This window comes from Echinops telfairi, unplaced genomic scaffold (assembly GCF_000313985.2).
Source record: "Echinops telfairi isolate 266 unplaced genomic scaffold, ASM31398v2 ScPeMD7_7475;HRSCAF=8513, whole genome shotgun sequence".
NCBI lineage: Eukaryota > Metazoa > Chordata > Mammalia > Afrosoricida > Tenrecidae > Echinops > Echinops telfairi.
The window spans coordinates 32,144,090-32,157,435 of NW_022111379.1; the positions used below are offsets into that span (position 1 = coordinate 32,144,090).

The 13,346-nt window shown below is 39.5% G+C and overlaps 1 protein-coding gene across 1 annotated transcript in view; it reads left to right on the plus strand.

Annotated features, from left to right (window-relative positions):
• Nucleotides 1–13,346, plus strand: part of IREB2 (iron responsive element binding protein 2) — a 77,627-nt gene that overhangs the window by 43,654 nt on the left and 20,627 nt on the right. Inside the window, exons 3-9 of the mRNA XM_045285694.1 lie at nt 2,295–2,460; nt 3,691–3,828; nt 4,667–4,885; nt 6,900–6,969; nt 7,369–7,552; nt 8,453–8,592; nt 11,280–11,451. Coding sequence (XP_045141629.1) covers nt 2,295–2,460; nt 3,691–3,828; nt 4,667–4,885; nt 6,900–6,969; nt 7,369–7,552; nt 8,453–8,592; nt 11,280–11,451 — 1,089 coding nt within the window. The remainder of the gene's footprint in view (nt 1–2,294; nt 2,461–3,690; nt 3,829–4,666; nt 4,886–6,899; nt 6,970–7,368; nt 7,553–8,452; nt 8,593–11,279; nt 11,452–13,346) is intronic.

The window sequence follows — 13,346 nt, forward strand, 5'->3', positions numbered from 1 at the left end:
AAAACAACTCATCCATTTGTAAGCTGCTGACTTCTTTTGGGTATTTTCCCCACAACTTTGTGAAGCATAGTGATTTTGCCATTTTTCTGCCCAACCTTCACCATAGATTTGATGTTCACACCTGTGTTAGACAGGGTTTTCTAGAGAAACAAAACTGGACACTTCTGATTTTATACATATATACGGAATGTAAAGGTAATTAGTCCACATGAAGGAATTTAACAGCTAGTTAGTCCACACAGCAGTACAGAGGGCTCAGTTCAACTCACCTCCGTGGAACAGTTAATATACTGGAAGTCCTTCAACTCAGGAGGGCTGCTGGGTCCAAGGTCAAGGGAGCAGAGAGCCGAGTCTTCTGTAGAGCAATGGAGGCAGTCTGGCCACAGGCAGCAAACAGCAGGGCAGGCTACCAACTGTCACCCAGATGACAGGATCCAGCATTCCCAAGCTCAGGCATTGTATACACCAGTAGCATGGTGAAGCAGGTCTCTAAGGAACCTCAAACTTTAGCACAGTGGTTCTCAACCTTCCTAGTGCTACCCGACCCTATAATACAGTTCCTCATATTTTTGTGAGCCCCAAGCATAAAATTACTTTCATTTCTACTGTATAACTAATTTTGCTACTGTTATGAATTGGGTGACCCCTGTGAAAGGGTCATTCAACCCCCAAAGGGGTCGCAACCCACAGGTTGAGAACTGCTACTCTAGTGACACGATCCATGGGTCGGGTGTCCAATAGATAGTGTAGCTGGTAAGTTAAGGCAGAGAACTAGCTAAGGCCACCACACACTGGTACGATCACCAGGGAGCAAGAGAGAGACAGGTGGAGCTTGCCGAACCATTTATCTCTTTGCCCTCCAATCAAACTGCGACCCTATTAATCCACATGTTCCTATTGGCCAGGTTGGCACAATAAGTTTACCATCACAATATCCTTGCTTCAATTTTAGTAGAATCAATTTGTGGGGTGGGGGTGGGGGGGTCATATAAATGTTGAAAACCTATGCCTAGCTTTTTTGTAATCCATATTCTCCACAAGCTCTTTGAAGACCCTTGTATATCTGTAAGGAACCCTGGTGGCAGTGCAGGCTAAGTGGTGGACTGCTCCAGCACACAAAGAGGAGGCTGTCTGCTCCTGTAAAGATTCACAGCCGCATACAGGGTCACTCCATGAGTCAGCACTAACTCAGTGGATTTTGTATCTATGATAATTTCAATATTTCATTGTCTTCTGTGTAGTTCTTTTTGCCCTTAGTATATATCCCATTAGGGAAAGTGAGAAACCAAACTCAACTGCCATCTAGTCCATGCTGACGCACAGCGACCCTATAGGACAGGGTAGAACTGCCCCTGTGAGTTTCTGAGACTGTCACTCTTTTTGGTAGTAGAAGGCCCTGTTTTTCTCAGCTCATCCAAAATACGTATGAGATAGACACAGTTTCCCTTGGTAAGCAAGGGACTGCTAACCACAGGTTGACAGTTCAAGCCCACCAGTCACTGTGCTCCCCTAAAGATTTATAATTTCACAAGTCCTTTATTAGGGTCACTACTAGTCAGAATTGACTCAATAGCATGAGGTTTGGTTTTCCACAGCGTGTACTGTAAATCCTGTTCAAGATACTATACTTTAAATACTGTTCTGTATAGCCATTTTACTTAATGATCAGTCTCAGTGATCACTGTTCCAGTTATATCGATAACGCCACTCCTTTAAAATAGTAATGTACCAGGATTTATTCAAGTAGCCCCGTACTATTCCATTTTCCTTTAAGTCCCAAGAAACATATGTATGGCAGAATCTGATAGGAGGATTTAGTATGATTGACAGCTTTAAAATACTGGAATCTTTCCCTAAGGTATGCATAATCTAGTATTCCAGAGTGGTAGAAAGTTTTCATGAAATGTATTTTGGTGCTTACCTTTGCCTACCAATTTATCCAAACTTCAGCCATTTAATCATGTTGGCTATAATAAGGGGTGTCACACCATTAGAGCTTTTGGAGTCAATATTCCTTGCTTTTCAGTATTTCTGTCTTTTCTGAGTATCAACTGTTTGCCATGGTTACAGTCCTCCGTAACCAAATCATGCATTTTCATGTGAATGCTTTTATCCCTACTTTTCCAGGGTATTGACTAATATTTGTGAAAGTCAAAGTTAAAGAAAGTCTAATGTTAAAATGAAGTTTACTAGACTGGAAAATGATAATGTTTTTGCCTAACTTTTTGCTTCTATAAGCTTTACGGTATTGTAGTTATGACTATTGTTGATGCTGATATTTCCTCTTGAATCAGATGCTCTGCCTTACTCGATACGGGTCCTTTTGGAAGCTGCTGTACGAAATTGTGATGGATTTTTCATGAAAAAGGAAGATGTTATGAACATTTTAGACTGGAAAACCAAACAAAGCAATGTGGAAGTGCCCTTTGTTCCTGCCCGTGTTCTTCTTCAAGATTTTACGTGAGTGAGGGGTTTATTTGTTACTTCAATGAATTTTCAGTATGTTCCCTTTTCAAATTCAGGCCACCTGAGGATGACTGTTTCTGCTGCTTTCCAATTTTGAAAGTTAGTTTAGAAAAGAAAAGTGTTCTTTCTAAACAATAGCAAGTCACTAAAAATAGGTACGTACTGATTTATTGTACCACTTATTCAGGAATTGCTTTTGCTTAATTGCCTAATTAACATTTCCTTTAACTGTTGATATTGTCTTCTCAGCTTGGCCTGCCCAAAGCTCGACACCTCCCACCCACCCCCATTCCTTCCATCACAGTAAATAGCACCTTTAGTCTCCCATTTGCTTAGGCCAAACATCTGGGCGCCACCTTTCCATCCACTCCTAGTACTCAAAGACAATCTGTCAAGAAGTTTTGTTGGTTGTACTTTTGGAATTTGTCCTGAGTCCAAAGACTTCTTACCATCTGCACCATTATCCTCTTGTTTCTAAATGCCTGAGTTACTGCTGCAACCGTTTGAATCTGGTATCCACACTTCACATTTGTGATCTGCAGACTGTTCGTTGCATAGCAGATAGATCAACCTGGTAAGAATGTTAACCAGATCTTAGCATTCTCCTCCTTCAAATATACCGATTGGCTTTTATCCATTTAGAATAAAATCCCAACTCTTCCCCACACCTTGAAAGACTCTCCCTGGTCGGAGTATATGTAGGGATAATTTACTGAAGAATTAAGCTAAGTTCTTAAGAAAATATAGGTGTGAACTAGCCAAATAGCATTTTCATTACCTACTTACCAAACCTCCTTTGTGTGTCACTGCTGGGTGTACTCTGTACATTCTGCTATTAAGACATAGTCTGATATTTTGGTGCCATTTGTCATCATTACTCTATCTTCCTACAAGGTCCTTGAAAATAGAAACAATGTCTTTTCTGACCTTATACACATTGGAGGCCTTTGATCGATGTTATTTCATAGGAAGACCGTTCCCTTGAAATCCTCATGCCTTGAAAAATCATCTCAGTTGCTTTTGGATCAGCTTCCCCCCGGGAACTCTCGTTCTTGGATATTGATCACTCTCTTAAACCAGATACATCGAACTTTGGATAACTGGTACTTTCCCAAACATGAATGCAGCCTGAAAGGGATACTTTAAAATATTAAACAATGAATAAGCTTATGCCCATCATGTATTGGTGTCTCTCAAGGAACTGGATCCTTCTTTCTTTTGCAGTGGAGTCCCGGCAGTAGTGGATTTTGCTGCTCTGAGGGAGGCAGTGAAAACCCTGGGAGGTGATCCTAAGAAAGTTCATCCTGCCTGTCCGACAGACCTCACGGTTGACCATTCTTTACAGATTGACTTCAGTAAATGGTACTTCTTTACAGATACTTCTAAAGACAGCCATGGAACGGCCTTGGCTGCCAGTCCCCTGGAAGTGTATGCTTTAGAGGAAAGAGACTGTTTTTGCCAATGTCAAGTATGCTGTGCTTAATATTGACTAGTGTGTTTTAAAACACCTGTTTAGAAGTTGGTAGATTCTTTGTCCTTAGTCTGGGCTTAAAAGTTGTTTTTGTTTTGTGTATGTTCTTCTGCTGCCATGTTGCTAGAAATGTATGAGCCTAGAGCCTGCTCTTTTGGGGTGAATATCTGAACTCGGTCTCTTTCTGGGTTAGTTTTTCCGAAACCCCATTTACCGTCTAGAAAGTATGTAAAGAGGTGAGCCATGAATATGTCTTTGATTAATTGGTGTCAGAAAACACTGACCCCACTAGAGCTGTAACTTCTTCCACCAAAGTAAATTTCTTATATTTCTTAGCCTCCCATTTAAAGGTCCAACTCGAGATTTCATGCTTCTATTACATTCATATACCAGCTGTCTTTACATTCACTGGAGTAGCGAAATAAGACTACAGTTTGTGACTACCCCTGAGAGATTTTAGATTAAAGTGATGATTCTGAGCTTTTTAAACTTTGATGGAACCCAAAATCTCTTTTAGTACTTGCTCAAAGTTATTCAAATTGTTAACAAAGTTTCTATTTCTATAATTTAAAATTACCTGTGTGTGTGTGTGTGAGAGAGAGAGAGAGAGAGAGAGAGAGAGAGAGAGAGAGAGAGAGAGAGAAAAATGAGAGGTTTGCTTTTTTTTTTCGAAGAGCTAATTTTGGTCACTTTTAATTTGTCTTCTGTGTCTCCTTTTTGGAATCATAGTGCAATACAGAATGCTCCAAATCCTGGAGGGGGTGACGTGCAGAAACCAGGAAAGCTCTCTCCACTTCGAGTACAGCCTAAGAAGCTGCCCTGCAGAAGCCAGGCTCCCTGCCGTGGACCGTGCAATTCTGGAGAACTGGGCCGAAACTCAGGAAAATTTTCCTCCCAGATTGAGAACACACCCATTCTGTGTCCTTTTCATTTGCAACCAGTGCCTGAGTATGGAATTCTTTTTGTTCGTATATATTAGCCAGACTGTAGTTAAAGACATCATGCTTGTCCCCTTGCTCCCCATCCCGTCCATTCCACTGCCTTCATTATTTTCTTTGCTGGTTTTGAAATGAGTATGCATGTCCCTTTGTTCTGAAGGAAGCTCTAAATATTTAAGTGCTAGTCTATAGCTAAAAATGTCATTATTTACTTCTGCTTCTGAGAAGGCAAAGCTTATCTGTAAATATATTTTTTTACACTAAAGTAGAAAATGTGGTCTTTTATTAAACTACATTTTTTACTTAGTGAATTCATACCATTTTTCATATGCTCATTAGTCATTCCTATTACTTTTGTGGATTGCATTAAGATTTGTCTGTATGTTAAGAATGATCCTTTATGTTAGATGTGTGCTTTTACATAACTGATTACCTGCATAATACTTTGGAAGGTAGTAAACCTTACCAGAAAAGAATCCTATTCATAGGCTTTGGTTGGATTTCCTTGTTCACAAGAAGAAAAATAGTTCTATGACTTGAATTTTTATATATTATGAAATTTCCAAAACAACTTGGTATAGTTTTGAATGAGAGGATCTTAGAGCCTTTAATGCTTTTTTTTTAATTTTGGGGAAAAAACACAATACATTTAAGACTTAAAATAGCTAAGAGTAATAACTCCACATAGTTCATACTAAATGCCAAATATTGTATTAATTCATTTGTCATTAAACTGGATCTTTAACCTTTATCTTAGGTAATTTAAGTTCTTAAAATGTAGAACTAAATGCTGGACTCAGTAGTCTATACAGCCTCAGGGTTCTAGTGTTGCATGGACTCTTCCTTTCTAAGAATCCATTATCGCTCTCTCTCTTTCTCCACCCCCACCCCACCCAGTAATTACCCTTATTGTTAAGGACATGTTGACTTTTGAAATTAATATCTCTTCTTCTACAAAAATTAATTTCCTGCACGGATCTATTGATTCAAAAGTCTGGATGTGCTTGGTTGTCCTTTCATAACTGACAGGATATGATGTGTTTGAGTAGTGTTTTTGTTGTTGTTTAGAAACAAACTCCAGTGTGGTATAACATCCTCCATTTTGACTTTCAATTGCAGAATATTTTAAGCTGGCTTATATTGGCCTTGTGAAAAGTAACTCTTGTATTCCTTATTACATTAACGAAGGGTTTAATTAGACACTCAGGCAAGAAATTGAGGGAATTGAAAGTTGAGAGCATAGCATTTGGCACTTGAAATTATTACCTAATTAGATGTAGGCTTATGAGCTAATAAATGTTTGTAGGGCACTTTGTAGCCCTAAGTGCTAGGAAAAGGGAAGTGACTGTAGGGACTCTGCAAAGGCACCTATGTTCCCTGAGGTCCTGGGAGCAGGCTCACTTAAGATGTAGTCTGACTTTAAAAAGACCCATTAGATAAAAATGGTGCTATGTTTACTGCTTGGAGATTTTTTTTTTGCCTCTTAAATAATTCATGTAAATTATGTTTGTAATCCATGTAAGCAGCCACTTACCCAATCTTGAGGGAGATGAAAAGATTTTTGTAAAAAGTATAAGCTAGAAAATGATGTTGAGCCTGTTTGCCACAACTACATAACAAGAACTTCATTCTCTAATCAATGCCTGTCTCCTGGTTTCAATCTGCGCATGAGGAAAGTAGGTGGAAACAGACATGCTTATGGTTGAATGAACCACTCACTCATCACTCTCTTTTCCCCTGCAATGTAAAACCCAACAAAGTTTACCATTTTTTGTTTCTGTTATGATTTTAGTCGACTCTTACATAGTACATGATTTTGCTACGCTAAGTAAAGTGCTTTGCTACTTTCTATTGTAAAGTTGGAAGAAAAAATTGCTGATTCTAAGAAGTCTGATGAATTGCTCTTCCATTGATTTTTTTCTTCTGTGTTTGCATATATTTGTATAGAAATGAAAGCTTAGACAGACATAAGACAAATATTTCCTGTAATACATGCATCTAATACCAGCTCTTCTTCCATCTAGACCTGAAACAGTGTTAAAAAATCAAGAAATAGAATTTGGCAGAAATCGAGAGAGACTTCAATTTTTCAAGGTATAGCTTTTGTCTAGAAATTGATAAAGATAATTGATATTTATTATTTTTATAGCTTTTAAGCTAGGGGACTTGAAAGGTTTTATAGCAATAGAACCCTTTCTGTTCCCCCAAATAAAATATTACTTGAAATCTTGGTGTATGAAAAAAAGATAGAAAGTAGAATGACTTTCGTTTAAGTGAGCTTGGGAGGTCTCTAAACTATTTCAGTAGTTGTCTTAGGAATCATTTCATTTTGTTTGAATAACTGATTAATAACTGTAATGAAGTATGGTCTGTAAACTTGTAATTGACTATATTGAATATTGGCTAAACCAATTTTAGTGTCAACATGCATTCTTATGTATTCAAATTCATACTGTCTAATTCTTATATTTCTAAATTTTAAACAAAATATAGTGGAGTTCAAGAGTCTTTAAGAATGTGACTGTCATCCCTCCTGAAACTGGAATGGCTCATCAAGTAAACTTAGAATATTTGTCAAGAGTGGTTTTTGAAGAAAAGGACTTCCTCTTCCCAGACAGTGTAGTGGGCACGGATTCTCATATAACCATGGTGAATGGTTTGGGGATTCTAGGATGGGGTAAGTAAAAGACCAAATAGATTTCATAAGTCCATAAATAGCAGGTCTGTTTAGCCTCTTTGAGACAGTCTATGTTAGCAACAAAATGTTTAAATTCCTAAGAGTTTATAAGCCATGTATTGAAAGAGAAGATTCATTAAAAGAGTTTTGCCTAGTGCACAGCATAGTAATCAGAAGGATCCTGCTGTCAATGAACGCAGTGTTGGTGACTGACTCCCTTGTTTGAAGTTCCGTAGTGGCTTCTACTGGCCTCCTTTATGCATCCAGATTCATTAGTACCTGGCATGGTAAATATTCAATAAATGTTGCTAGGTGCTGTTGCGTCAGTAGAATGGAGCAGTAACAATAGGAGCCCTGTGGTGTAGTGGGTATGGGTTGGGCTGCAACAGCATGGTTGGCAGTTCGAAACTATTGGTAGCTCCTCGGGAGAAAGACCGAGCTTTCTACCCCAGTAAATAGTTAGTCTCGGAAACCCATGGGGGGTGGTTACTATAAGTCAGCACTCACTTGATTGCAGCGAGAGTTGAAACTGTAATTTCTTGAGAGCCGATCACCAGAGCTAGTGTTCTGTAGACTAACTAATTGTTTTGACCTACCAGCCTTTCTGTTAGCAGCCAAGCATTGAACCATTGTACCACCAGCGCTGCTTCAATAAATGTGTGCTGGATTGAAAATCTGATTTTATAACCATCTGAGTTGAATCATTCTGAGAAGTTTTAGGATTGCTGAATCAGAACAACTCAATGGCGGTGGGTGGGCTCATTAGTCACATAGCCATAGCAGTGTAGCAGCTTTTTGTTAGGTACTGTGTAAGGCTCATGAACTACCTAGAGATTTGGAGTTCACAGCAGTAAGTTATCTTTAAATATACTGGGCTAATCTACCTGTCTATTACTTTAGGGGTTGGAGGGATTGAAACAGAAGCCGTAATGCTTGGTCTGCCAGTTTCTCTAACTTTACCCGAGGTGGTTGGATGTGAGTTAACTGGGTCATCAAATCCTTTTGTTACATCCATAGATGTTGTTCTTGGTATTACAAAGGTAAGTTAAAGTCGTAGCTTGTGTGGCAAATGTGTTACGTTAGAAGCCCCATCAGAGCAGGGCTGGTTATCACAGCATCCTCAGCATTTGGACATAACCAGCCACAGATGCCATCATAGCAGTAACAGCAAACACAAAACCCTTCCTCCTAAGCACAAAAATGTTGTGTCACAATTTACTTGGCATACATTTGAGTTCATTTATCACTACAAGCTTGTGAGATCACTGCTGTTAGTATCCCCATTTCAAGTCTGAGGAAAACTGGGGTACAAAAAAGGCCTGATGACTTACCAAGGTCATAGAGCCAGGTAGTAAGTGGTAGAAGAAGGATTTTAGCCCAACACATTCATGTTCTTGGGTTCATGTTCATAACTGTAATTCTTATTGTCTCAATAAATGTTGGTTGACTAAACGAATTTTTTTAAAAAACAGACCTCTAATTAGCAAGTCTGATTGCATCGCCTTAATATTTAGTTATTTGCCCTTAGAAATCGTTACTCCACTAGGTAATACATTAAAAATTATAGACTGGAAAATGTGATAGGGTCAAAATTTTCTCTTGTTTGTTGTATGTAGTATAAGGTGATGGGAGCCAGTCCCCCACCACTAGTCGCGGGTTCAATAAGCACAATTGTACGGTTGAGATGTATAAATGTTATATTAAACTCATCGAGAGCATGAGCGATAGAAGAGTCAAAACAATGGAGTCAGACACATTACATGGTAGCATTGCTCACCTCAGCCCCGCTTGGTGGTCCGTGTGGAGAGAGGGGGAAGGGAAGGAGAACAAGAGGAAAGGGAAATGGAGTACTGGAGAGGAGAGAGGGAAGAGAGGAGAGAGCGAGAGGGCAAGAGACCTCTATTGCTAACCCAGACCTATATACCTTCTGGGGGCATGCAAGCCCACTAATTACAGGTCAAGACATACATAAACTATAGGTTATACAGCAGTGAGGGGGTGGTCTAGGGACATGCACGCAATAGGAAGAGGAGGGATTGGGGGTATACATGTGACAAGATGGGCGGATCCTAGATACAGGATGGCAGCCTAACTTTGGATGTCACAGAACCAGTTCTACCTGTTCCCTGCCTCAACTGGAACCAAGCAATGGTCGCAAGCCTTAGGGAAAGTAATCCATTGTCTCCGGCAGCAGAGAGCAGGCCCACCCCTTCAGGGAGGATGTAAGTATTTAACCTGCCCCCACAATTGTAACATTTTGTTGACATATATAGAAAGTTTTTCTCTGAATTTAAAAAATAGTAGTTACATGGTATTCTGAAGATATGTGCTCATAAGTTTCCTAGTGAACTTTGTGTCTTAAATTTCTAGTTCTCACCAACTTAGTTATACTGATTACCGTTTGGTTGCATGTGGGAAAAAAACCTAGAAAATGCTTTATATGTAATTCCAATTTGAGTCTCCCAATATCAGCATTTTTTGTTAAGCTTTCTGGGTCCTCAGGACAAGAAAATGATAATGCCTTTATCAAATAGTATTGATCCTTATTCTCTAATAGGAATTTTTTTTTGACATTTTAGAGAATTGATTGATTCTGTATGTGTTACCTAAATTGGGAATTGCAGGATTATTCCCAAAAGAAAAGGAGTATCCCATTATCTTTCAGAGAAATTCTGAGAATTACTGCCCCTTTTAGATTCTAAAAGAGGCTCTTTTATCTTAACAGTATTATTATTTATGTTTTTCAACATTTGGGTTATTGATTCCAAAATTTGATCTACGCAGGTTTGCCCTCTCCCCTTTGGAATTCTGTGTATTTGAGATTTTTCCCCCCTTCATTTTACTTCTGTTGTGGTTGAGAGGGTGTACAGTGCACCGTTCAGCAGTATGTGCGTGAGTTCAGTGAGATGGAGCACATCCTTTCCTGAGGCGGTCCTCCCCCATTCACAGAACTGCCTGCTCCCCAAGTTTCCTCCCTGTTCGTTCCAGTCACTGTTAGCCATTTGGTCTCCTACAGACAGATCATAAAGGAGCAAAATGCTCAAGACAGATCTTTTTCACTAGTTAGCTAAACTGTTTGGTTTCAGGAAGACTTCCCGGGATTATTTTGAGTTTATGATGCTCATGTAGTTGTTTTCCAATTGTTTCTCTCCTACTCCTACTCCTACTCCCCTTCCTGAGCACTCTTTTCTATGAACCCGAGACCCTTTTACAGTTTCAAAAAGGGTGAGTTACTTAGAAACAACTAAGAAAATTGGATTTTTAGAAGGAATCAAATTAAGCACATGTTAATTCTACCCATCAAGAATTGAGTAAGAGGGTTGTGCCAGTATATTAGCGTTTCAATGAATCTAAAATGCCGTAATAGTTAAAAGTACTACTGTTTCCTCCTTATCGCTGATAAAGAAACGGGCCCACCAGCTAAACAGACACACCACTGGGTTCAATGTGCTACTCCTAGTTCACTGGGTTCAATGTGCTACTCCTAGTTCAGAGGTGTTAAAATCTGAATCTTGGCCACCTGAAGCTGTCAGGCACTTCTCTACCAAGATTAACAGTGAAGTGTGACTGCTCTCCTGTTGATTACGTAAAACCCCCATAGAACCAGAATAAGTTGATGTTTGACAGACAACACTCTTAATGCACACTACTATTATTGTTCCCAGGAATCCATGCTAATCTTGGCACTGCTAATTTTGTATGTGCTTCTCTGTGTCCCTTTTGATAGCACCTCCGGCAAGCAGGAGTGGCTGGAAAATTTGTTGAGTTTTTTGGGCCTGGAGTTTCACAGTTATCTATAGTGGATCGAACCACAATAGCAAACATGTGTCCAGAATACGGTGCTATCCTCAGCTTTTTCCCTGTTGACAATGTGACACTCAAACACTTAGAACATACAGGTAAGAAGGTCAAGTGGAGGGGGTGGCGGGTGGCTAATATATCCATTGTGTCCGCCTGGCAGTATTTTATAATAAACACCTACCTTGTACCATGCATGTTATTTAATATCCATGAAATTTTTATTTTGAAGCAATGGCTCACAAACTGTCTCAGGTGTCTTTAGAGTGTTTTGTCATCAAGCCTTAGCCACATGACCCATTCACACCCACTGAAAAGAAGTAATTCAAAGCTGCTGGTCCTTGCTGGACTCTTTCTTCAAAATAGCTTCTGCTTAGGGATCAGGTTGCGATGTAAAGGAAGTCAATTTTGAGCATATCCACAGGTATCGCTTCCTGTACCAGAGGTTGAGAAGACTTCAGGCAAAAGAATTTGAGAATCAGTGCTCTATCTCTTTTTTGAGCTACAGGCTCTGAATCTTTTCATAGCTTGACTGACTATTATTTTGCCTCTTTCTTGTTGATGTTGAATTTAAAATAAGTACCAGAAAAGGTGTGTTGCTATTTCATGAAGTTAGTATTCTTTAAGAAACAGGAACTCTTAATTTGATCCACTTTATTGCTTGTTTTATTTTTGAAGAGATCATTACTGAGCCATTTAGTCCTATAGCCAAAGGTAGATTTCTGGGTTGCACTCTAGTTATTCTTCAGCTTAAAGGCATATGAACTGTAAGTGCATGAGTGAGATGGCAAAATGTATAGTGCTTTGGATCCCTGGAGAGAATGGTCCCCACGTAGCACGCAGCCTCGTTCTCCCTGGATTTGGGTTGGCAGAGTGTTCAGGAGTTAGCCATGGCTAGAGAAGCCTCATTCCTTGCATATTAAAGTGAGCTAATGAATTTCTCTTTAGCCTGTTATCCTGAAACTCAGTGGTTGTAAAACAGTAGTTTATTGTTTTGCCATGTCTACAGATTAGTGACTCAAGACAAAACACAGCAGGCACAGCTTGTCTTTGCCTTGAGAGTCTCAACTTTGCCACTTGCTGGCTGTAAAACTTGGCTCTGGATCATCAGTTTAAAGACCTACAGGACAGGGTCTGGCCTTATGAAGCCTTGTCCACTCGCATCTCTGGCTCTAAGTGCTGAATGTCTCCTGAGGGCTTACCTGGGGTTCTCAGCCAGAGCACAACCATATGTGACCTGTGTGTGTGTGCTGGGCTTACTCACACCATGGTGTCTTTTCAAGGCTTCTGCTTAGGGATCAGAGGTTGAAGTGTAAAGGAAGTCCATTTGGAGCATATTTACAACTATCCCTCTCTATTCCACACCATGAGAAAGTGCCTGGTGGAAATTACATTGCCTTTTGTGATTTCAAAGTCAGCACAGCATTGTTTCCACCATATTCATTTGGTTGAAACAGTTTCAGGTGCTTGCACAGGTCCAGGGCTGACTGGGGACTTCCCGTTTAGTTATAAGAGCATTTGAGGTGGGTTGGTATCGAGGCCCTCATAGGAAAGCAGTCTGTCACAGCTGTTTATTCTCACTGGGCTTGGAAGTAACTCTCCATGTTTCATTGGAAACTAAAAATTCTTAGCATATAAATTCTTTTAATTTCTGGAACAGCTTATTTGATCTCTTTGTATGCTTCGTGAAAGAAATCTTTTATTTACTTACTTTATTTTGATCATCAATGTTGCTTGTTAATTTAGGGGGGAAATAGTGAGTTTCTCCCTTCCTGACTAGTACTAATTTATTATGTTCCGTTTCATTATTGGTTTTATTCCACAAATAGTATTTTTGGGTGAGTTTTGTTCAGTAGTCATTATTGTGTCTTTGAAATAACCTTTAAATGAGGACAGTGCGGGACAAGGGACGTGTTTTGTAGCGTTTTCATGAAAGGTAATACTTTGGAAGAAAATACCAACTACTAATTTAAAAAGAGAGGGTTAACCCTCCCCC